The sequence below is a fragment of the Cebidichthys violaceus genome, unplaced genomic scaffold (assembly GCF_023349555.1).
Source record: "Cebidichthys violaceus isolate CVI_PGR_0920_01 unplaced genomic scaffold, fCebVio1.0.p SCAF_11, whole genome shotgun sequence".
Classification (NCBI taxonomy): Eukaryota; Metazoa; Chordata; class Actinopteri; order Perciformes; family Stichaeidae; genus Cebidichthys; species Cebidichthys violaceus.
In genome coordinates, this window is record NW_027176274.1 from 6,654,081 (window position 1) to 6,679,650 (window position 25,570).

Sequence of the window (25,570 nt, forward strand, 5' to 3'; positions counted from 1 at the left end):
TTGTGGTCAAAAGTTTACATACACTTGTAAAGAACATAATGTCATGGCTCTCTTGAGTTTCCCCGTTATTTCTACAACTCTGATTTTTCTCTGATAGAGTGATTGGAACAGATACTTCTTTGTCACAAAAAACATTCATGAAGTTTGGTTCTTTCATGACTTTATTATGGGTTAACAGAAAAAGTGATCAAATCTGCTGGGTCAAAAATATACATACAGCAGTGCTAATATTTGGTTACATGTCCCTTGGTCATTTTCACTTCAATTAGGCGCTTTTGGTAGCCATCCACAAGCTTCTGGCAAGCTTCTCGTTGAATCTTTGACCACTCCTCTTGACAGAATTGGTGCAGTTCAGTTAAATTTGATGGCTTTCTGACATGGACTTGTTTCTTCAGCATTGTCCACATGTTCTCAATGGGATTTTAAGTCAGGACTTTGGGAAGGCCATTCTAAAACCCTAATTCTAGCCTGATTTAGCCATTCCATTACCACTTCTGATGTGTGTTTGGGGTCATTGTCCTGTTGGAACACCCAACTGCGCCCAAGACCCAACCTTCGGGCTGATGATGTTAGGTTATCCTGAAGAATTTGAAGGTAATCCTCCTTCTTCATGATCCCATTTACTCTCTGTAAAGCACCAGTTCCATTGGCAGCAAAACAGCCCCACAGCATAATACTACCACCACCGTGCTTGACGGTAGGCATGGTGTTCTTGGGGTTAAAGGCCTCACCTTTTCTCCTCCAAACATATTGCTGGGCATTGTGGCCAAACAGCTTGATTTTTGTTTCATCTGACCACAGAACTTTCCTCCAGAAGGTCTTATCTTTGTCCATGTGATCAGCAGCAAACTTCAGTTGAGCCTTAAGGTGCCGCTTTTGGAGCAAGGGCTTCCTTCTTGCACGGCAGCCTGTCAGTCCATGGAGATGCAAAACACGCTTGACTGTGGACACTGACACCTGTGTTCCAGCAGCTTCTAATTCTTGGCAGATCTGCTTTTTGGTGGTTCTCGGTTGACTCTTCACCCTCCTGACCAATTTTCTCTCAGCAGCAGGTGATAGCTTGCGTTTTCTTCCTGATCGTGGCAGTGACAAAACAGTGCCATGCACTTTATACTTACAAACAATTGTTTGCACTGTTGCTCTTGGGACCTGCAGCTGCTTTGAAATGGCTCCAAGTGACTTTCCTGACTTGTTCAAGTCAATGATTCGCTTTTTCAGATCCATGCTGAGCTCCTTTGACTTTCCCATTGTAGCGTTTGTGGGCGTTTGTATCCAATGAGCCCTATTTAAATGGCCTCAGAGAAGTCACCAGCTGTAGTCACTCATAATCACTCACAAGAAGTTAAGAGGCCATGCTATGAAGCTCATTTCATTGACACAACTTTCTAAGTCATCAAAATTGCTAATTCATGTTGCTGTATGTATATTTTTGACCCAGCAGATTTTGTCACTTTTTCTGTTAAAACCCATAATAAAGTCATGAAAGAACCAAACTTCATGAATGTTTTTTGTGACAAAGAAGTATCTGTTCCAATCACTCTATCAGAGAAAAATCAGAGTTGTAGAAATAACGGGGAAACTCAAGAGAGCCATGACATTATGTTCTTTACAAGTGTATGTAAACTTTTGACCACAACTGTATGTTACTGCAGCAGGTTTAAACAACTTGTCTTAAAGGGAGAAACAAGACAACACTGCTATCACTGTTCTACAGTTGAACTCAAATATCTTAAATTCAAGTTCACCTCAAAGATCATGTGATACGATCGGAAGCACCAGAAAAGCTATGAAGTCGGCCTAGATGTATTTTAATCCATACAGAAAGAGAAATTGAAAAATTACAATTTGGGGTTTTTGGGGGAGTTTGGTGCTGGAACCATTTTCTTGTTCTTCCTGAATCTCGTCGTCACAGCGAGTTTTCCAGACAACCAGCACTGAAGAGGTGCTGGGAGACGGATGTTATTACTTTGGTCAGAGCCGGGCTACCTGTGTGTCTTTTGATAAAAAAAAAAAGCTAATAATTGTATTTCCCAAAATGTTGAACTAGTGAGGGGAAGAAAAAGCACTAAAACAGAAATGCCTCACAAGGCTCGTCTGCACTTCGCTCTCACTTGAACTCGTTGGAATGTGGAGCTCTCTTCCTCCCTCGCTCCGTCGGGTTACACTCTCGTAGCGCTATGAGGGAGCCGGGCCTCTGACCCGACGCAGCACATCGCATCAGACTACGCCTTATTGACCTCCGTCCACACCTCCCAGCCCGTGGACCCCCTCCTTCCATTCATCGTCATTACTGATGGATTTCTCCTTATCATTTCATTTTGATACACTTTTCTCTCCTTTGTATCCTTCCGTTTCATGTCCCCCCCCCCTCCTCTGTTGGTCTGTCCATCTGATATCGAGCAGACCACTGATCAGAGGCGGAAATCAGACGCATTAATGTGATAGGATTAGCAGGGGCGGATGCTGAGAGCCCTACAGTGACTCTCCCTTGACTGGATTAACCCTTGCTGCTCAGACCCTCAGATCGCTTCAACACACATCTATTCCAGCAGAATTACCGTTAAATTATGTTTTAAGTGGGTTCACAGCGGGCTCTTTTAAAAAAAGACACATTCAAGTAATAAACACCAAAAACTGTGCCCTTGAATGTCTGTTAGTCACATTAATATTTATTTGAGTTAAGCTGCAACCACTTTACTGCTCCGACTGACACCAAGATGTAGAAAATGAAGCCTCTGACTCACACCTGTGTCAGTCTCTGTTTAGCGCTTTCTAAGCTTACGAGTGAAGTTGCAAAAATAAAGCCGCCGGCTGCTGAGGCCTGCAGTCTGTCCAGCAGAGATACAGGGAGTCAGTGAAGCTACGTCTGTTTGTTAAGAGGCCTCCTGAACCCGTCTGGGAGGTATGACGGACATGAGTCGTGTGTGTGTGTGTGTGTGTGTGTGTTTTTTCTTTTTTGGACTCACCATGAAATGTGGCTGTGTCAGTATCCGTCTGAGTTCTTTAGCTTCGTGGTTCTCTGGGTAGCAGGAGATCTCTTCCAGTACCTGGAGGTGTAGAGAGAGGGAAAAAAAGCATCACAACAGTTTGTTTTTAAGACGCAGAAGTTCTTCTTCTTCTTCTTCCAAATCGTACACACTCATACCTCAGCACCCTGCTGTACCTGCTGCACCTCAGACGTATGGAGAGCGACTAAACAACCCCCCCCCCCCCCCTTCAAACTGGCCCTGACCCCGCCTCCAACATCTCCACAGCCAATGTGACTCCAACTCTGGACACCACTCAGAGAGTCAGGGAAGCTGGTCAAGGCTCTGCCCCTCCTCCTGCCCTTTTGACGTGACTCGACGTCAGCTCCAGTTATGTTGCGCCTGACTGGTGAATGTAGCATTGTAGAGGTGAGGCCTCTGAGGGTGGGTGTGTGTGTGTGTGTGTGTGTGTGTGTGTGTGTGTGTGTGTGTGTGTGTGTGAGAGAGAGTACTACTGAAACCTACATTGTCGACTTACACTCTGTTCCTTTAGTATGTCTGTCAATCAGAGAGGTGTGTAGTTAACGAGTGTGTGTGTGTACATTAAAGTATTAATTATCTCTAAACTATAATATTCATATTTACTTGTTACACTCAAGAGACCGAACTCATTGGGATCAAAACCATACGCTACAATCTACAATCTATAATGCCGGTACTGAAACGGTCCAATCTTAAAAATATCTTTGAAACAGGATGTGGAGAAACTGACAGAAACTAAAGATAAAATATGTTGTTGTAAAGATGTTCTTTCTCTAATCTGTAAATGTAAATGGCCTGAATTACAGAGGATTGTAAAACCTGAATGTATCATCTACTGGCTCATTTTAAACATGTGTGTGTATGTTCTGTCTCTCTGCAGTGCTCTGGTCTTCATCACGATGAGATTACCTGATTAAATAAAGGATTTCATCATAAATGGAATCCATTCATTTGACTGAAGGAAGTAGATTTAATAAAAATGTTGATATTTATTCACACAAGAATGAAGTAGGCAAATATAGAGGTGTTCTTTGCTCCAACAGATGTGATATTGAGGGTCACATGTATCCATTCTGCTTTAATTTATGCTTCATTGATTATTTCAGTTCCCTGAGGTGATACAATTATTTAGCGCAACTGTATCTTTAGTACGAGACAGCTTTATGGGTTACTGTGTCGTTTTGTCTCAGTGTTCGTTAGTATTGTTGATTCTTATTGATTTGTATCGATGGTCTAAATACATTCTTTGAGTAACACCAGGAAACCTTCATGGACATCAGTCACATGTCCTCTCCCCCTCAGTCCAAACCCTCCACTTCTGCCTTCTGCTCGGCTCGTTAGTATCGTGAACATGGCGTCGCGGCGGTGTGTTGAAGGCTTACATATTCCAGGTGATTCAAAGCGCCACTTGCTTCATCTTGGGAGGAACTCTTTAGTGGAGGAAGACACAGGAATAAGGTTACACAAGCTGCAGATGGTCCTGTTTGGAGAGCTCACACGTGAGGGAAGAGGTCAGGGGAAAGAGAGAATCCACCGCCGCCTTTAATCAGAGCCAGCCAGTTTGAATGGGCTAAGAATTTGTGAGATTAGTATCTACAGCCAAAGCGGTTAACTTCACTCCCAAGAAAGATTAGCTCTCACACCAACAGAACGTATTCAGCTGATGAGTTTGGAGGCGAAGAGGAGCGTTAGTGCAGTCAGAAGAAAGCTTTGTGGAAGTTTTGGGCACCTTATCGGCGCTCTGCTGGGCCACAAAACCCACAAGAGTCCGCTGGAAAGCTGCGGTGTGATCGGTTCAAAGCATTTCAGTGTCAGCCAGAGTGAATGAGTAGAGACGGAAGTAAAGCAGAGGAGGACAAGGAAGAGGAGGGAGTCGTCCCTGAAGGGCACAACCGAGATTAAATGATGAGTTAATTTGAGGTGAAACCGTATTGAAGCAGAATTCCTTCTGCTAAAAGTTAAGTTGGACTCAAAATAAGAAAGTCGGGACTCCACCTGCATGGATTTACAATACCGATTGTCAAACGCAGGAAAAGCCAAGCGATGAACACGTTTCGGTCTGATTCTAGGAGTAAAGACACTCACACCTGAGAGGTATTTAAAAAAACTTCAGACACTCTCCGGAGAGAAAGGACTCTAGATTAAATGCAAACATGCTTTGGCAACAATCATACGTTACTGCAGGTGGTGCTTTGGCACATAAATGGTTCCTTTGTCATGATCCAAGTGAGTCAGATGTGCCTGGATTGTTTGGTCATTATACTGTGGAGCTCATCCGTCATCCATCACCATTCTCTATATACTCAGAGAAACAGTATTACGTTAGCTGTAACAACACGGACAAATGCAAAGAAGCCAAAAAGGTTCATTCAGTCCTCTACATTATGGGATGTCCTCGATCAAAGACATTTTAACACTTGTACGATCAACTGATCTGTAAAACTGAGTTCCTCCACAATGAATCACACGATAGAGCCACTTTAAGTCATACGTTTCTTGGAAATTCAGCATTAAAAAAAGGAAAAAATAAAAAGACTTATATCTTATGTTGATAAGACCAAAACGGCTGATTAGTCGGCTGATGATATGTCTAGAATTGGAGCATTAAAAGAATTTGAAGTCCGACTTTAAAGAATAATCAGGTGCTCACATGCACACTGAAGGTTTCTCTTGCTGGAATCATTTGGAGTATATGTCTGTGGGTTTCCTCCGGTATTAACAAGAAGAATGATTACAGAAAGAAAACCCTGTTTTCATGTTCATATAAAACACCTTACTGTATACCGTTGTATTGGCTGTTGTATTTCATTTGGCCAGTAAAGTATAGAGTGGAAGAACTACAGAAGGAAGTAGAAGTTTCTGCAGATTGGAATTCCTGATAGGTGAAGACAAACCTGAGCTCTCCTAAATCCTGGAGCAGATATTATTACTTTTCTACATAATGACGGGGTGACCGTGGCTAAGTGGAGAGCAGGGCCGCCTTTCAATCAGAGGGTCGGCGGTTCGATTCCAGGCTCCTGCTCTACTAGTCTCATGTCAATGTGTCCTTGAGCAAGACACTTAACCCCAAAATTGCTCCCATAGCTGCGTCTACGGTGTGTAGATAGATACTGAATTGTAAGTCGCTTTGGATAAAAGCGTCTGCTAAATGACCGTAATGTAATGTAATGTCTACGTATAAAAAGCTGAAAACAAACCCATTGTATTCCAGCGGTTAAAAACACGCATCACTCCAAGCATCTACTCTAAAATACTTGAAAAACACAGTGAGTTTGGTTTACGAGCTCAGTGTGCTTGCAATGTCTGTAAGACTCTTTGTAGAGACAACCAGTTACCTAATAAAAGCAGAAGTCTGTCACTCCCTCACACCCACAGAGACAGTGCTGAATCTGCTGTGGCTCCATCTACAGCTCTTGATCCATCTAGACTGATTTAAGTAGGAAAATGTGAACCAGACTCTCTAAGCAGTCGTGGACTTTTCGGACACAGTGCTCCAGAGCTGCGTTAATTAGCCAGGTCTCTTTGACATGAACCAAAGCCACATAAAAGGGAGCTCCACTCCCCTAAATGGCTTTCTCCGTCTTAACAGCGCTGGGATTTGAGACGCCAGCCCTCGCCCACTCCCTCGCTGTTCAGACTTTTTAATTGCTCCCCTCAACAAAGCACACACACAACGTAAACACGGCAGTATTTGGTCTATCTGCACACACACACACGCAGCTTTCTCCCTCACACACTTCTTTCACACTCCTTGTTAAAGCGCCAGTTCCAGTCTGCATCCTGCTCCAGTGTTAGAGTACACTGAGAGGTTAACACATAAACCCAAACCAACGGCGTGGATGTGAATTCATCAGAGCCGGGGTCAGACCCCGGAGCCCATAATGCAACTCTCTGTGAAGAAAGCAAAACCACACTAATGGCAGACAAACACACTTAATGTGTGTGTGTGTGTGTGTGTGTGTGTGTGTGTGTGTGTGTGTGTGTTACATCAACCAACATCTCTAATGAGGAAGGTCAAACACAGAAGCCAGAGATTGTTATTAAAACGGCTCTGTGTAAACGGGCCAGTGGGCTGTGGTACAGCTGCTCTCACAACGAGCCCGAGTCACAGGGAGTCGGCTCATGAGCAAATAAATCTCAAGAGGTCACCGAAGTTTGAGAGGAAGCTCAATAACTCAACATAAATAATTGAATTATTCAAGCTCGCCCTCTTTTTTTGAGTCAATATAATTTCAGTGCAACTGTAAACCGAACCGCAGGACGGTCTGGACCGTTCGTCCTGGTGTTCGTGTCGAGTTTCACTTCAATGACATCAAATGAAAAATGCCTTTTTAATTCTTTTACAGCCCGGGTCATATTGTGCACCTATTTAACGACACATGCGGGAGAAAATACCCACAAATCTATAAAGATCCAATCATCTTTTCTTCCTGTGAAGCTAAATATGATGTGTGCTTACATAAGCTAGTACCAAACCATTTTTATCAATAATATCATGACATCCATCCATCAACCTGTGTGTGTGTGTGTGTGTGTGTGTGTGTGTGTGTGTGTGTGTGTGTGTTCAAGTACAAATCTGAGGTACTTGCGTTGTATTCGAGTATGCCAGAGAACTATGATGGCCTTCGGGTAAAACGCGAAAGTCTCTCTCTCTCTCTCTCTCTGGTTTGTCCATTCTGGGCTACTGTAGAAACATGGCGGTGCAACATGGAGGACTCCGTGAAGAGGTACCGCTCCCTATGTTGCAGTAAAGCCACCGTCAACCATTGCTCTCCAAAAATAGACACACTCTCTATGCAACAAAAAGAAGCACGCAGCTAATAATTATTATGCAGAATGAAGTCTGGATTCACGATCTTCTTTCTTTCACACGTAGGAGCAGTTTGCCTTCAGCGCTTTCTGTCTACTTGGTCACTTTAAGGAAAAGATAATGGTTTGGGTCAAACTAGACCTTCAGAACAATGGCTGTTTGGAACCTAAAGGGGTTTCATGGGCTGTCGAAACAATGGCGTGGAACCATGGAGGCTACGAAAAAAGCTACTAAGAGACAGCAAGAACTGTGATTGGTCAGTTTGGGCTGCTTGTGTTGTGAAGATCGTTATTAGTGAAGACAACATGACGCAAGTCAATAATCAGTTAGCGATCGTCTCCTTCTGTCAAAGCGTCCACTGCAAACCTTCTGCATGCTGCGAGCCCAAGTCACTGTCACAGTGAATGAAAGAACATGAACTACTGTTCACTGTTCAGTAATGAGAACGTGACATTATCCCTCTATTTCACAAAGGGGATCAACGAGTGAAACCTGACGCAGAAATAGAAACCAAAACCGTCACTGTGGGTATCCATGGTGGGACTGTGGACCCTCTGCAAGTCAAAAAGCTAAAAAATCCCAACACTCTCCAGCTTTGCCTTTAATTTGCCTTCAATATTTCAGAAGCTAAACTCATTTTCACCAGCGACTCCCATCAACTTTAAAATTGTAAAATGACTTATGTAAACTGCTCTCGTGGACCCCGGCATCGTAAAACTTGCTCATAAGGCATAAATGACCCTTTTATACCGTTGCTTCACATAAATGAGGGTTTTTTTCTTGTTACAGCTCAGCATTACATTGATCCAATATGAACCGTATTTCAGCAGAAAACACGGCGTGACCAGTGTCCGCTGTCCTACAGAGTGCCACGCTCTGAGGGAGCACTCCAGCTATAATATAGGACCATTTTATCAGACTCATTCAAATAATAGGCCAAAGGCTTCCACAGCCCCGCTTCTGATGAAGATTGCTCCGATACTTTTCATACCTATTTAAATAAAGATCCGCTCTAAAGAATGACATTAAAGTTGAAGTATTTCCCCCCCCCCCACAGACCCCACAGACCCCGCCTCATACCGAGAGCAGCTTATATACATGAACAGAGCAGGTAAGCAGAAGGATCCTCAGCAGTGATGAGTTAGAGCTTTAGTGAGCGACAGGATTAATGCACAAGTGTGAGCGTAGAGAGGAAAGCCGGCGACAAGCGAGTCTGTCGCCTTCACAGCGTATTAGATTTATTATCACACACGTCTCATGAAGAAGAAGAGGAGGAAAAACAGGAAGTGCAGATATGCTCGCGTTGATGCGAGGACGTGTGCGTGTGTGTGTGTGTGTGTGTGTGTGTGTGTGTTCACCTCTTTGGCTCTCTGCACGGCATCACTGGGGGGGTTTCTGATCTGTGGGGACGACTTGGTGTTGATCTTATCGTAGAGCTGAAACAAAAGATAAAAGTCAGTCAATCAATCAGTCGGCTGATCAAACTGAGGGCGGGGCCACACAGTGAGGTCAACGTGATCAATGGCGTCTCGTGAACAGCTGAGTGATCAACAAGTTTGTCAGATGAGATCAGGTTGATCAAGGCTGCTCATTGTTTCCTCATCAACATGTAGGAGGAGGCTCTACACTAGTACAATACAATACTAGGAAATAAATAGAGAAATACTGTTTTCAGTACTTTACTTTGAGAAATAAACATGTTATTCTTCTTTTCATTTAACTAAATAAACTAAAGATTATATTTCAGGTTAACAAGCTGCCGAATAAAAATGACGGCTTTTTAGCTGTATGAGGCCAAAAAGTAGATACTACTAGATTTCCCAGTTGGGTCAGAATAGAGACCCATCAACCAAACTGCTCAAAGTGAATAACTCAGCAAAGCTGTCAGTAGGCTATAGTAGGACAATCCTTTATTTTTTGGGGGCCTTTTCCCCCCCAAAACAATCTATTGTTCTACAGTTTGCTTTCTTACTGAGAGAATCTCATAATCAGCAGCTCAGTTGCATCTTCTTTCATTTTGCTCAGACGAAGTTTAGAGGACCTTGTTTACTGTGAACTGCATTATGTGGCAGGAACCACAGCTATCTTTGGGTGTGTGGAGACATAATGGGGTCAAAAGTTTGGTATTTTTCAAGTGCAATTGGTTCAAAACAAAGCATTTATCCGTATATATCCCATTTATCCTCAGCTCGCTCTCTGTATTTGGTTTAGTTTGACTTCAGAGTCAGCGCCACTGTTTTCCGTTCTGTTCTTTTCCTTCTTGACGTCTAACTGTTAACAAGAAGGAACTGTTTTCTCATCTCTCTGAGTGAAGGACAACAGACACAAGAGCTCTGTTTATAAAGCTCCCAGCTGACTAATAAACAGCGCTGAGTAGACCGGAGTGTAGAGGCCTAGTCAGAGACGAGCGGCGTGGGTGTACTTAAGAGATTTCACGTTTGTAGACAAAATGGTCCTGAAACACGACCAGCAGCCGTCTGCTCCAACCAAAGCAGAGGGTGTCATCTAAAACAACCATCCCCATATTCACAGACACATCTGTGTGATGCTTGACGAGCCAGTCGTCTGGTGCATTATCCATTTAACCTGCTGTGCACAACATAAGACAAACAGAGGCAGACACAGAGGGTCACACACAAACAGCGCTTTTGTACCAGACAGTTCAACGCAACGCTCCTCTGTTTTCCCTTTCTCACAACAGCAGCTGCAACACTGGACATGTGACGGTCATCACAGCGCCTGTGATGGATAAGCAAACAACATTAAGCATGCATTATGTGCATTGGGTTTAGCAGTAAGGATTCAACTCTTCGCTGGTTCAGTTTTGCTTCAAAAGAAACCACGTTGTGACAGTAATTAGACCGCAGCTGGATCCTGGTTATAGCTGCTCAGGCGGCCATGCTCGAAGGCGAGGCGCAGAGCCTGCCATCGTAGAGGGCAATCGCACACAAATAAACGGTGCACACTTTGGAAAAGCCTCTCCCGGAAGACATTCGTGGTGTTGCACTCGGTTGTACAAACCAAAAATTGCAGGAAGAATGAAACAAAATAGGAGTGTGAGAGTTCAGGTGTTGCCTAGAACGTGGCCCCCTCACTCATTAAAATCTAATTTACCTTCTTTCTGCTCGCTCCTTTGACAATCACGGATAATGAATGTGCAAATCACACAGAGCTGCGTGAATCCTTGCTGTCCATAATGTATAAAGCTTGTGATGTGGACGTCATGGCGCCTGGCAATGGTGTTGCTGTTCTGTGAAATTGTTTTCGACATGAAAAAGATTTTCTAATAAAGCATACGCAAGTGTCAGAGACCTAAATCTGGGTTGTTAATGTTATTTTGAAGAGAAGTTTTAACGGGAAGGCCGGTGTGGTTTCCATTACAGTGGAAAACAACTCCTCAGCTGATGCAATAAAACACATCTGGTTTATTTCTGTAAAGTGATCCATTTGTGTGATTCTCTAACAGCCCATCCAGACGCACTCACGAGGTCCAGCAGACAGAGGGAGGGCAGGAAAATAAAAGGGATCGTGGGTTTATATGCAAATAAAAATGTGTGTGTATTTCTGCTAGAGGGAGGACGTTGCATCTCTTCCCGCTGTGAAAATCCGACTCCACCAGAACAAAAAGAAGGGTCCTTCTGGGAACGACAACACACGTGTCAAGTGTGCATCTGCATCCCCCCTTCATGAGCAAAGTGTCTCAGAAGGACAAACACAACACACTCCTCAGGAAATCCTTATAAGATCCACCATAATAAAGCAGACAGCCGAGGGCTAGATCGTACCCGGTGCCTGTCGTCCCACATGCTGTCTGCAGCCGCCGAGCATACATGTTTACTGCACTCCTGTTCTTTCACGGGGAGAGTTGTCAGCATCTTTCTGCCTTTGTTGAGCATTAAACAAAGTTGAGCTGACCTCTGAGGGGTTGAAATATGAACTGAAATCTATTGAAACCAAGATTCTGCACAAACTGTGAAGAAATATTCAGATATTTACAGGTTGGAATCACATGCTGAGAACCAGGCAACGATAACTCAAGTATGCAGATTACAACGTTTAGAAATCTGACAGGCACAAGCATGACTGCGTCACACCTTTGTGGCTGCATCTTTGTGTGCCGACAAGCGGCTCATATTTTGAAAACAATATTAAGTTCCTATTTGTGGCAAGTAAATTCAGACATCTCCTTAAGGGCGACTTATTACCCTGCCTCCATTAGCAGCCTAAAGAGCTTCGCAAAACCGGCACATGAGGACAAAAACAGAAGAAATGCACTTGACTAAAGCGCCTCATTATACATGTCAAACGCCAAACACACACGGGGATACCAGCAGGCTGCTGACTGTAAATTAGCTTGAGGCATCTCTTCACAAAACACGCTTCCTGCAAACACAACAGAGGGAAAAGCAGGAAGAAGAAGAAACACTCACCCAGGAGACGGTGAAGTGGTTCGTCAGAAAGACGCAGCAAACGCAGTGCAAACTAGTTATCTAAACCAGGAACCAGGAGCCTCCATCTGCTCGCCGTCTACAGGATTTCTGGTTGTTTCAGCGGTGTGGAGGCTACTTCCAGCCGCACTGATAGTGATGGAGGCTGTGCTTGTTGTGAATAGAACGAAAAAGGCCCGACAATAGAAGCCATTGTTCCTTCACTGCACTCTTCTGTCCTTCTCTGACTCCCCCCGCCTCCTCCTCTCACATTGGGGCAGGGGTGTGAAACGGAGGCTGAAAAGGAGACATCTGCAGCCCCAGGCTCCCACTGACACTGCTGCACACATGCACACACACACACACACTTTTGGCAGCTCCACCAGTCTCCTGCAACCCACTTTCAACCTATTCAGCCTCCAGCAACTGGGAGAGCCTTTAAAACGACCCAAAGACACACGCACGCACGCACGCACGCACGCACACACACACACACACACACACACACACACACACACACACACACACACACACACACACACACACACACACACACACACACACGTCCCAGTGATTCCCTCACATGTCTTAATTTCAGTCTCTCTCTAGTGTGGTTCTTGAAGAACATTTATTTAAGAGCCCCCATCGTTGCAAACATCTGCAGCAGCTCATGGACAGAGACGTGAGATTATGTCTGCATGAGTCTGACTCACAGAGGCAGCTCTGAATGGGACGGTGAGGAAAGAGACGGACTAACCGTCTCCCCTCCTTCGACAGCCACTAACCCTTTCAGCCAACTGCTCCAGAGATGCTGCTCAGAGACGCTCATATAGATGTCAATGTTTTGGACTTTATATCTTCAGAGGGACTCTGAATCTCTCCCAGCTCTACGGGCCTGAAGTATATATAAGTAAGATAAAGCTGTCAGATAAGTGGTCCTTATTATTAGCAACATAATAGGTATAATATGGCAAAAGCCTCAGAGAAAGAAACATATCCAATAACTCAAATGAGTCAAAGTATTTGCATCAAAGCTGGAACATTGATACATAACTTGCTGTTTTCCAGCATCGTTATCATCATCATCTTATTTTCTGATTAGTATTTCACATGTGTTTTTTCTCCTTTAAACTCAATTGTTAGATGACATTCTTGCAAATTCTCCCGTCCTGCCAGCAAATCTTTTGTTCAACACCAGAGAGAGAGAGAGAGAACAGAGTAAACTAAATGGATTAGGGGGATAATAACAGACAAAATGAGGCTCTCAGAGTGTCAGACAAACTGTGTACTAATCTAAAATGATGTCTAGCTCCACCGCCGGCAGCTGAGAGCTGTTATTTTGTGACCCAATATGGTGGTTATGTGGTCAGGCAGCTGTTGAGCTGCAGGTCAACACGCCGCTGCTGTGACCAGCAGCTCAACATCTCAGCGACCGGCCATCAGTCAAGTTCACCGCTTACACTCTGCCGCCGTTTATGTTTAACGCACGCACGCACGCACGCACGCACGCACGCACGCACGCACACACACACACACACACACACACACACACACACACACACACACACACACACACACACACACACACACACACACACACACACACACACGCGAAATACGGGAGGAATTTAATGACACATTTAAAAACAGCATGACCTTTTTAGATTGCCTCCAGAGCAATGAGAGTTCTTGTGTGTGCAGGTGGAAGGAAGCTATTTATGCCTCATATTAAACATGCAATCGTAAAGGCCAGTGCATAATGCTAAGTCATAAACGCTGGTCGTATCCAGGCCGCGAGACACTTTCCACGAGCTCCCAACGTGTTTAATATTCATCCTTAAGTGAAGATTGAGACTGAAAGTATTCCCGTGTTAAAACAGCACAGATGGCTGCGTTGGTTGGGGCGTGTTGTTTACGGCGCTGGCAAAAAACAATCCCACAGTCGATCTGAGCGCAATTTTAAGACGGCCTGCGTATGTTTATGTATGTTTAAAATCTTCAGCAGTCTTTTATTTTAGAGCGATCATTCCATTTTATAAGGCTGCAAAATTGGAGCTCAAAACTTGGCTTTTGATATCACATTTAATATAAAACTGTGCAACCTGTCTGCCAGTATAAACACTTGAGCTTCACAGATTTACCTGGAGGACAGACCGCTTCAAGAGAGGCGGATAATTGATCACATTTTGTGGACTTAAGTGTGACTGTTTCCTGTCTCGCATGCAAGGACAAAGTTGGAGAAGGGAGAGTGCACGGTGAATGAAATGTATTGCTATTGAAAAAAACATCTCTATATACTTTTTTATCCATCCAATGTTCAAGTGCTCCCCAGGAGACAACAACATGGCCAGTGGACCCCAGAAGGATTTGGCTCAAGTGGAGTATAAAAGGATTGATGCAGCGATTACTGGTCTCAGACCTTTTAAGCAACACAAACAGTGAGGTTTGAACACACAGTACAGTCTTACAAATCTGAAGCTATGTATTTCTGAAGTCATTTCTGTATTGAAAGCCTGTTTCTTCCCTGTTTTCTGTGCATAATTGTACATTGCAACACGAACGGCTGACATACTGTTTGATTGGATGATTGACATACTGCACAGCACTGAAGTTGGGTCCACATACAGTTGTGGTCAAAAGTTTACATACACTTGTAAAGAACATAATGTCATGGCTCTCTTGAGTTTCCAGTTATTTCTACAACTCTGATTTTTCTCTGATAGAGTGATTGGAACAGATACTTCTTTGTCACAAAAAACATTCATGAAGTTTGGTTCTTTCATGACTTTATTATGGGTTAACAGAAAAAGTGATCAAATCTGCTGGGTCAAAAATATACATACAGCAACATAAATTAGCAATTTTGGTGACTTAGAAAGTTGTGTCAATGAAATGAGCTTCATAGCATGGCCTCTTAACTTCTTGTGAGTGATTATGAGTGACTACAGCTGGTGACTTCTCTGAGGCCATTTAAATAGGGCTCATTGGATACAAACGCCCACAAACGCTACAATGGGAAAGTCAAAGGAGCTCAGCATGGATCTGAAAAAGCAAATCATTGACTTGAACAAGTCAGGAAAGTCACTTGGAGCCATTTCAAAGCAGCTGCAGGTCCCAAGAGCAACAGTGCAAACAATTGTTTGTAAGTATAAAGTGCATGGCACTGTTTTGTCACTGCCACGATCAGGAAGAAAACGCAAGCTATCACCTGCTGCTGAGAGAAAATTGGTCAGGAGGGTGAAGAATCAACCGAGAACCACCAAAAAGCAGATCTGCCAAGAATTAGAAGCTGCTGGAACACAGGTGTCAGTGTCCACAGTCAAGCGTGTTTTGCATCTCCATGGACTGAGAGGCTGCCGTGCAAGAAGGAAGCCCTTGCTCCAAAAGCGCCACCTTAAGGCTCGACTGAAGTTTGCTGCTGATCACATGGACAAAGATAAGACCTTCTGGAGGAAAGTTCTGTGGTCAGATGAAACAAAAATCAAGCTGTTTGGCCACAATGTCCAGCAATATATTTGGAGGAGAAAAGGTGAGGCCTTTAACCCCAAGAACACCATGCCTACCGTCAAGCACGGTGGTGGTAGTATTATGCTGTGGGGCTGTTTTGCTGCCAATGGAACTGGTGCTTTACAGAGAGTAAATGGGATAATGAAGAAGGAGGATTACCTTCAAATTCTTCAAGATAACCTAAAATCATCAGTCCGAAGGTTGGGTCTTGGGCGCAGTTGGGTGTTCCAACAGGACAATGACCCCAAACGCACATCAAAAGTGGTAATGGAATGGCTAAATCAGGCTAGAATTAGGGTTTTAGAATGGCCTTCCCAAAGTCCTGACTTAAATCCCATTGAGAACATGTGGACAATGCTGAAGAAACAAGTCCATGTCAGAAAGCCATCAAATTTAACTGAACTGCACCAATTCTGTCAAGAGGAGTGGTCAAAGATTCAACGAGAAGCTTGCCAGAAGCTTGTGGATGGCTACCAAAAGCGCCTAATTGAAGTGAAAATGGCCAAGGGACATGTAACCAAATATTAGCACTGCTGTATGTATATTTTTGACCCAGCAGATTTGATCACTTTTTCTGTTAACCCATAATAAAGTCATGAAAGAACCAAACTTCATGAATGTTTTTTGTGACAAAGAAGTATCTGTTCCAATCACTCTATCAGAGAAAAATCAGAGTTGTAGAAATAACTGGAAACTCAAGAGAGCCATGACATTATGTTCTTTACAAGTGTATGTAAACTTTTGACCACAACTGTAGTTCTATAACCATAATGAATCTATAAACATTGTCTAGCATGAACTTAGTTGTTGTTCCTAGAATTAGGAGACGCTTCGCTGAAACAGACCTAAATGTCTATTCTGAGCGTTAATGACCAGTTTCAACCACAAAACATTACTGCCTCACCTCCCCAGCTGCACAAAACCCACATCTCATCACGCCTCTCAGCGCTGCACTGTGCACGACAATACCAAAAGGGTCAAGTCAGTTATTTTGAAGCCAAGAAATAAATTGTAACCAACACCGTTTCCCTTATTTTTGCTGTCTTGCTTCATTTCTTATTCAATTCCAACGATGCTGCAGTTGCTGCTACGTGCGACATGAAACACACCACTTCCTGTTGCCAGAGAATTAAACTGGACGAAGGCTTTTTGAAGCTTTTATGAACCGCCTGACTAACAAATCATTATTCTGTTCCATTAGTTACCAATAAAGCCATCACAATAAAAAAATAAAAAAGATTGGCTCATAAAAAGGTGGATTTATTCCAGTGTGCTTCAGTGTGACACTTACATCGAGCAGTGTGTGTAGATGCTGGTCCTGGAAAACACTGTGAAGGAAATCTAGATCCTTCTCACTGCAGTCTGTCAAAGCGTGGATCTCCTCTAAACTGTCCAACACCTGAGAGACAGCCCCTGCAAAACAAACACACACACACACACACACACACACACACACACACACACACACACACACACACACACACACACACATTAGAGCAATGGTCCATCAGTCACCTCAAGGCGCTCTGAATGCATTTACGGTGAGCAGGCACATGCACTGAAACACTTTCTGTTTCCTAAAAGCAGTAAAGATAAAATACTAAAAACAGAAAGATTTAAGAGTACAGCACACAGAGAACCAGCGGATACCTACGTTCTGCTGCTAGTAGTCCTAACAGGTGGGAAGCATTAATAGAAACAGACAAACAGATTGACAGATTTGCAAATAAACACAGATGTTAATATCAATGTTAAAAACAGTTGGACGCAAATGTTGTTGGGAAATAGAAATGTGTCTACAAGTGTTGTTAATGTCAGTAAACAATACAATGAGAAGAATGAACGCATTCTGAAGTATTAATACTTTTACAGAGTCTATAAGCTTGCGTAATGATGACGGCTTTAGCGGTTACTTCATTTGTACCGAACAGTCAAAACGTGACTTTTGTGCGCCGATACTCTTCCAGTAATGAGATAAAATGTCAAACGGGAGAGAAGAACACGAGGATGCATCTCCTGCTCAAACAGTCATCAGATCCCTGTGTGTAAGGTTTGCACTGTGAGTTTTCTCTCTGGATGTGAAGCTAGAATAAAGTCAGCTTGTAGAACTAAGAGCTCTCTCTCTGCAGGGCCTGACAGAGAAAAGCAGAACAAACAAGAGGAAGGAAATCGGAGGGAGGAAGTGTGTCAGAGATGAAAGGATAACACATGTAAGACTGTGAGTGATCGCGTCTGAGTACCTGAGGAGGTGGGGTCTTCGGAGAAGTCATGGAGTTCCTCGGGGGGGTCTCCGTAGAAGGAATTAAACTTGTGACTGGACACTGCAGCCAGAACAGCCCCCTGAAACACAAACACATGTGTAACTGTGAGGATTTATCTCATCATCTGATTAAGAGAGATGAAAACAAGCCTTGAATGCTGCAAACTGTGACAATGCTTGCATGTCAGTGTGTTTGTGTGTATGTATGTATGTGTGTGTGTGTGTGTGTTTGTTGATGCAAACCTTCAGCTTCCTCCTGGAGTTGAACTTCCTCAGCTGTTCCACCGTCTCTGGCAGGTGGATCTTGTAGGCATATCTGTCCCTCTCCTTGGAAATCCAACACAGAAATGAGCATTGCTTTAAAAAGGTGAAGGCTTAAAGAGATACTCCGCTGATTTTACACACAAAGATCAGTTAACCTGTGAAAATAGTTATAGAACTGTATTTTGGCGCTCTGGAGAGAGCTTTTTTCAAGTCTTGTTGAATCTTTCCATCTCGGGCTTGGACACAGACTTATAACGGAAACCCTGCGTTGAAAACTGGGCATGTACTGTTGTAATTTACTAGTTAGGGAAAGTTTAATGAAAGCCGCTTTTGAGTTGAATTATGGCAAATGTGTGGACCAGGAAGTTGACCAGCTCAACTTCATTTATATTTGCGTGGTGATTCGCGTAATTAAATTACTTTTTTTTTTGCCATTTTTGTGTAGTACTGAGACTACAAACAATGTTGGGCGATAAAAGTCATTTGTCAAGCAGCCGCCCCCACAGTAAGCACTGCCGCATATAGAAGTGACATTTATGGGTGTAAACAAAGCACTGCGGTTGATGTGAACAGATCAAAATGATGATGTTGAGTAACAATATTTAAGAGGAGGATATATGAACCCTAATTCTTCTTTTTGGTCTGCCTCTTTTTGACCAATGAGTGCCGTGGTTTATGGTATTGTGGTATAAGTGTGTATGCTGCCCGTCAAGGGGCAAGAAGTCAACAATAGATGCTGCTTCAACTGGACCTTGCAAACAGGAAATGGACTTGTCTGAACTTTAGCTTTCTACTATTGAGTAACCAAAATGTTGCATCGTGAGCACGCCCCTTAAAATGTGAAGATTCGTTTCAGGCGGCTCCCAGACGAATTGCGAGTCTCTCAGTTGAATTGTCATCTGTAAGTACCCCTCCATCACTGTCCACGGAAGACGAGACAATAAAAGCTTCCGCTGACAACACATGACAAGCAGTAACACCACTGTGCCGGCGCTCACTGTCATTGTTTTTCCTGTGCGAGGAGCTGTGGCACCCAAGCGACTGATCATTACGTGATGGCTTTAGGCGACGGGGTTTCGCTACGCTGCTCTGTCTCCGAAAACTTTCACAAAAGTCAAAACTTAGAGACTACCCACGCACCAAAGCAGGAAAATACTTTTCCAGTTTCCCCACTGACAAATAAACAACATGAACATGGCTATAAAGCGTCACTGCGTGCTCTGCGTTACCTTCAGCCAGGGGTGGTTCAGAGCCTCGTAGACGGTGATCCTCTCAGCAGGGTCCAGCATCAGCATGCGCCTCACCAGATCCTTAGCGCTCTCTGAGATTTGGGCCCATTGGCGTGGATTCATCTACACACAACGGATATAAACAGACATGTCAGGAGACCACCAAGCTTCAATGTCCTAAACGTAAAGGATAATTCCAGTCAGGTGGTATTTCACTACGGGTGGTTTTGGGTCAAAATAATTACAATGTTCACCTCTTCAAGTTTTCTCTTCCAAATAAACTTACCATGTTTCTTTGCTCCATCTGAAATTAGCAATGTTGCCGTGTTTCCAGATCTCAGCCATTTACTCTGAGAGCGTCATGGTTGCTTACCTTGTATTTGCCCCTGCAGATGGCTTCAAACAGGCGCTCCTTGGTGCCGTAGAAAGGCAGACAGCCTGAGAGGAGGATGAAGAGGATGACTCCACAGCCCCACACGTCCACAGGTTTACCGTACGGCTCTCTCTTCACCACCTCTGGGGCCATGAAGTGGGGAGTTCCTACCCGACCTGGGATGAGAGGGAGGTCAGGTCATCAGTGTACAACTCTAAAAGTATGCAAAGTCCCAGACACAGTGATGCGAAATAATACGTCTTTATTCATTATTCAGTTCTGTTTTTAATGGTCTCTGAAGGAAATGTTTTTGTGTAATTTATGGAACTTTGTATTTCCTATTGTGGTTGTATGGTTAGATAAAAGAGGAAACAAACCTTCCTGTTGGTTTGTCTCTTATTTCTAGCAGCTGACGAACTAGACAATTGTTCATGCCCAGGTTCAAAACTAAAGCTTCTTCATTTTAAGATTTTTAGTGTGCAAAGTGAAGTGGACTTTGCTTTACAAAAGCTCAGAATCCCAATTTTGCTCTTTTGGTTGAACTGCTCTTGACAGCTGATACGGTCTTCAACTCGTAGGACTGTACGGCACTGTTATTTGATTGGTCACTAAACTAGCAAGCCGTTGCTTGGTCCCACCTGTGATTTAAGTACTCCATATGTTCCTCTGCGTACCGATTCGAGTCATTAGGTAACGTGCGAGTGCTGACTGTACAGTTTTATCCAGACTTTAACGAGTATTCACGCTTGTTGTGTACGGTTGTGTTTGCTGTACCTCCGGCCACCAGTCCCGACTCCCCGAGCTGGATGGCGACTCCGAACCCCCCCAACTTCACCGGAGCGGAGTTCTCTTTGGACGCCAGCAGCACACAGTGAGGCTGAGAACGAGAGGAGAGACACTTGTTAATTGAATGCTCGTATTTAGCTAATTAAAGAGAGACACCCTCCTATAAATAAAAGGAGTCACATGTGCGAGACACACCCGAACCCCCAAAACCATCACCCACCACGACCACACACCCAAGTAGCCCACACTGTGGGAGGATCACAGCAGAGGAAGAGTGATGGACATTTTAGATTTTCCTTCAGTATCTTAAGCAGAATGTCAAGTTTGTTTTAGTTACAATCTACTAATTTCATCAATTTTATTCTGACAAAGACCTTTCTCACATGACATGACAAAATCAGAAAAAAAAGAGGAAATACAGTGACATTAATCAACTTGCAAATTTGTAGTTCAACACTCTTGTGAGGGGGGGGGGAATATGTTAGAATATTGCAATGTCACATTATTCTATTACGTTGTCCGGAAACTCAACCGTGACTTTTTTCAATTTGCCTAAATTCTTTCTCTCCTTTCACGTTCTCTTTTTGGATTTCCTTAGAGCTCATTCTATATAAAACACTTGTGGTTCCTATAACTTTCCAACACATAAAACATGTGCACACATATATGCATGCCTATCTGATATGTGTACGTATGGCACACACACACAATTGGCCGTTGATAATGCCTCGGCTCAGACCCAAGATATCATAATGCGATTAACATTCACGAGCAGCTGTGTGAACCTTTGCCTACACATTTAGCTCGAGAGGCTGACAGCAGCTAATGTCTCCTGGGTGGCAATTTAAAGCTGGCCCTGCTCTGCTCTGAAAGCACTGCTTTAATTATTGTGAGGGCATATGACGGGTATTTCGGGAGCCTTTTTCTTTCACAGTTGGCCACACTCAGCGGATACCTCCGTATTTTACTCGGAGCCCAAAGTGGAAAGCATATTGTGTACATACAATTGGAGCATGCTCTGTGATCCCACTGCTTGCTCTCATGTGTGTAATCAGAAGGTCCGCCCTAAGCCCTGCCCTGCCCTGCCTTTCTCTCTATCTCGGCCGGTGAGGGAAGCGGGGGTTGACCACAGCTTGAAGTTTTTCTCTGTACGACATCACCACATTCTGCACTTCAGCATTTCTCTGTATACTTTCGACGACAACGCCGGCGAGGACGCAGCGCTGTTCTTATCTGAACTTAAAATATTTGGAGACTGGAATATAGACAGCAGCAGGAAGTTGAGTACACAAAGACAGAAGGAAGGGATCTTGAACTTTATGAGGCATATTGTACAGATTAAGCTCGAGGGAATAAACCTGAGTGAGCGAGGGGAAAAGAAAAGGACGACCAAAAGCACAAGTGATACTACTCTCCTGCGGAGTTTGTGTGCAAGAAGAAACAAGAGCAAACATTTCTTTAATGGACTTCAATGACTAGGTGAGTACTTTAACAAGTTCTAGTTTGAAGTATTTACAACATTTCTTAGTTTGTTACACAAGCTGCAAAATGAGGACTGAGCGCTTCGAGCAAAGCAAGCTCTTTACTTTTACTACTACTTCAGTCTGAAACTGACTGGACGTGCACTGCAGGTTGTTCAACTGGTTGGATTATGATAAAAAAAAATACTAGAACTCATGAGTTCTGCATTTCTTTTCATAGATGATATCACGTAGAAAGCAAAGACCTGTTAACCTGCACAGAGTTACTAATGCTGTGGATTCTTTCTGGTGGTATATGTGATTATTGAGGGCAGGATTAAGGATGATTTGGGGCTAATCCATACAGCTGGACCACACAAGCCTGCACTAATGAATCCAAAAGTTTATCATGTGAAGTAAAAAACTTAATCCGAAAATATTCCACACTTCTTTTCTTCCCATTTTGCACGACTGAGGATCACAAAGACCACCATGACAGAAAACATCTCCACCACGTCTGCCACAACCGGCGAGACGAACTTCACCGCGACCCAAGAAACCTGCGTGGATTACGGCGCGCTGCAGAGCTCGCTGGCGGTGCTCTACACTATAATCTTCGTCCTGGGTCTCGTTGGAAACCTGGTGGCTCTCATGGTTTTCTTCTGCGTTGACTCCAAGAAGAACTCGGTGCGGGTGTTTCTCATAAACATTGCTTTTGCCGACCTGCTGCTGGTGGTGTGTCTGCCATTCAGGATACTCTACCACAGCCGAGGCAACGTCTGGACCCTGGGTCCCATCGCGTGCAAAGTGGTGGGCAACCTCTTCTACATGAACATGTACATCAGTGTCACGCTGCTGGGCCTGATCAGCGTGGACCGCTACCTGAAGATCCACCGAGGTGCGAGGGTGCAGCACAGACTGCGGTCCACGAGGTGGAGCACTGCCATCTGTGCGGCCGTCTGGATCGTGGCCTTTGCGTTCACTTTGGTGCTCCTGGTGTCAAAGAATCCCCCACAGTCGAACAGGTTGGTGACAGCTTAGACTAATCGGACCTTTTGGTCCTTGGCGACTGAGATTTCTTTAGTTAATCCGTAATTTTTTGAATGCTTTTTCATGCTGACTGACTCATTTCCAAGAAATTTAAAGTGGTGCTTTTGCATGATCCTGTGAAAAAAGGTTTTTGGTGATTAAATAAACTACTCCATTAATCGACAAAATTGTAAGCATTAGTCGACTAATTATTTTTCGCGGTTGAGGACAGCTCTTCTTATAATCAAACTCCGTTAACTATTTATTGAGTCCTACTGTGTTTGTCCCCCAGTTTGAGCTGATTTCTGCTTCCAGGTGTTTCCACTACAAGAAGCTCCATCACGCAAAGTGGAAAGCCTACATCAACATATTTATGCTGGTTGTCTTCTGGCTCGTCTTCATCTTTCTGGTGGTGTCTTATGGGAAGATCGCACTCAAGCTTCTGAGAGCATCGCAGGAGAAACCGGACCTGCCCAACGCCTCCCGCTACACCCGAACTGCCAGGAAGTCCTTCTTCATCCTCTTCCTCTTCACCGTCTGTTTCGTCCCCTATCACTTGGTCAGGGTGTTCTACATAAAAACCCAGATCACCGACACCACGTGTTTCTGGCAGGGTGTTGCTGACAAAGCCAACGAGGTGGCTCTGCTGTTCTCTGCCCTCAACAGCTGCCTGGATCCTGTCATGTACTTCCTGTTGTCCTCTTCGGTGAGGAAGGAGGTGCTGCGCTTGGTGGGCAACATGTTTTGCGTGCGAGACGTTAGTGGAGTCAGCGGGAGCAGCTCCAGTGTGGAGCCGGACAGTAAGAACGTGAGGACTGACAGAGGACAGGCAAGCGTCAGCTTCAGCACCCACTTGAAGACAACGACCGAAACCAGCCAAGCTGGAACGTTAAGGCCCTCTGAGACAGCGAGTCTCCACCTTTTCCAAAGTAAACACGACAGCAACCACACTGCTGAGCAGGGCGGCAGCAGCAGCAGGGAGAGCTGACTGTCGCTCTCCTCAACATGTACTTCTATTTGCTGCTGTCGTCTGAGTTGATGAAGGCTGGAATTTTCTGCCTTGCAAGGCAGGATAATCGTACAGGAGTATCATGAATTATACATCTCTTCATCTACAGTGAACAAACATACCCGATACAAATAAAAACAAGGTGGAGCAACAGCAGCTTCATCAGTTTGATTCTGCTGTTGTGTCATTTTGCAGAAACTTGCTCTGTGACTGGTGTCATACGGCAACATTTCCTCTGTATTTTAAGCAACAACCTGCTATCACCTCTGGTCAAATCAATCCCACAACCACAACACTGTTATGCTGTTGTGTCACCATTAAACTGTTGCCGTTTGTTTGTTAAATCTTTGCACATTGTAATGTTAGTTAATTTAATATTATTCTATTTTATTGTATATATTGTGCATTTTTATACTAATCATGTTTTACCCTGTTATTTTTATTGCTTTGCTTTACCTGTAAATAAATAAAAATGTCCCCTTGCGGGATTAATAAAGTACCTAGTATCTAATCTAATCTATAACTCCGTGGTGAGATTAGAGCTGGTGGATGACTGCTGTGTGTTCAGCTGCTAACATTAGCAGGATTGGATGAATCTTGTACTGTAGCTGTATTTTTACAGTTTATTATGCTTTAGTAGCTATTTGGGCAAGGCTGCAGAAAACTTCCTGGCATATTTGGGTCCACTCATTGAAGAGACTTTCAATCACACATGAATGGGAACCTAACATCTGCTCCAAATGGGTGAGGAATCTTCCAAGACGACCAGTTTACAGTGCATCAACAGTTAAAATCGAATAACTATGTTCATTACGTATAATCTGTTGACAAAAACAAAACAAAACTCAAGTTTACAGCCATGCTTGCGTCTCTGTGAGGCCGTACATGCTAACACTTTTAGCATGGCAACATGGTCAAAATAATAATACTAACACGTTGACGTGTTTCTGGTGTAATGTTTACCGTGTTCACCATCTTAGTTCAGCTTGTTAGCAATCTTACATTAGCTAATTAGCATTCAACTCAAAGTGCAGCTGAGGCTGATGGGAAAGTCTTCAGTTTTGCAGGTTTTTTGTAAAGAGCCAACATATTTGACAACTTTAAATTTCGACCTGAAGGTGGCAGTAGAGTCATTAAGTCATTAGTGAACAAATCAGGTAGGCGTCGAGATAACAGTGACAACTCTCTTGGTACCATGCTTATCTGAACCAAATGTAACGGTAATCCGTTGAATAGCTGTGTTATATAATGATGGTCACTCTGGATGGACCACCATTTCCACCCACAGAGATGGTAGCATGCTAAAAAAAAATGTTCCAACCAATTTCTCAGAGCTACAAATTGCTTATTTTGTCCAGAATCAAACATTCTAAATGTAAAATAAAGTAAAACAGAGAAGAGCTGCTAA

At 43.7% G+C, this 25,570-nt stretch overlaps 2 protein-coding genes across 15 annotated transcripts in view; one reads left to right on the forward strand and one right to left on the reverse strand.

Moving 5' to 3' along the window:
* caska (calcium/calmodulin-dependent serine protein kinase a) overlaps positions 1-25,570 on the reverse strand; it is a 102,593-nt gene that overhangs the window by 16,315 nt on the left and 60,708 nt on the right. For 5 of the 14 annotated variants that reach the window (XM_068702338.1, XM_068702305.1, XM_068702278.1 and 2 more), the window contains exons 6-15: positions 20,653-20,755; positions 19,879-20,054; positions 19,506-19,628; positions 18,256-18,339; positions 17,993-18,092; positions 17,407-17,424; positions 17,044-17,165; positions 9,177-9,254; positions 4,391-4,438; positions 2,967-3,047 (exon numbers count right to left, since the gene is read on the reverse strand). In XM_068702338.1, coding sequence (XP_068558439.1) covers positions 2,967-3,047; positions 4,391-4,438; positions 9,177-9,254; positions 17,044-17,165; positions 17,407-17,424; positions 17,993-18,092; positions 18,256-18,339; positions 19,506-19,628; positions 19,879-20,054; positions 20,653-20,755 — 933 coding nt within the window. The remainder of the gene's footprint in view (positions 1-2,966; positions 3,048-4,390; positions 4,439-9,176; positions 9,255-17,043; positions 17,166-17,406; positions 17,425-17,992; positions 18,093-18,255; positions 18,340-19,505; positions 19,629-19,878; positions 20,055-20,652; positions 20,756-25,570) is intronic. The other 9 variants (XM_068702346.1, XM_068702324.1, XM_068702316.1 and 6 more) reach the window with 3 other exon arrangements.
* On the forward strand, positions 21,837-24,609 carry gpr34b (G protein-coupled receptor 34b). Its single transcript, XM_068734840.1, has 3 exons — positions 21,837-22,143; positions 22,601-23,149; positions 23,469-24,609. Exons 1-3 carry the CDS (start codon positions 22,136-22,138, stop codon positions 24,139-24,141), a joined length of 1,230 nt encoding a protein of 409 aa, XP_068590941.1. The 5' UTR covers positions 21,837-22,135; the 3' UTR covers positions 24,142-24,609.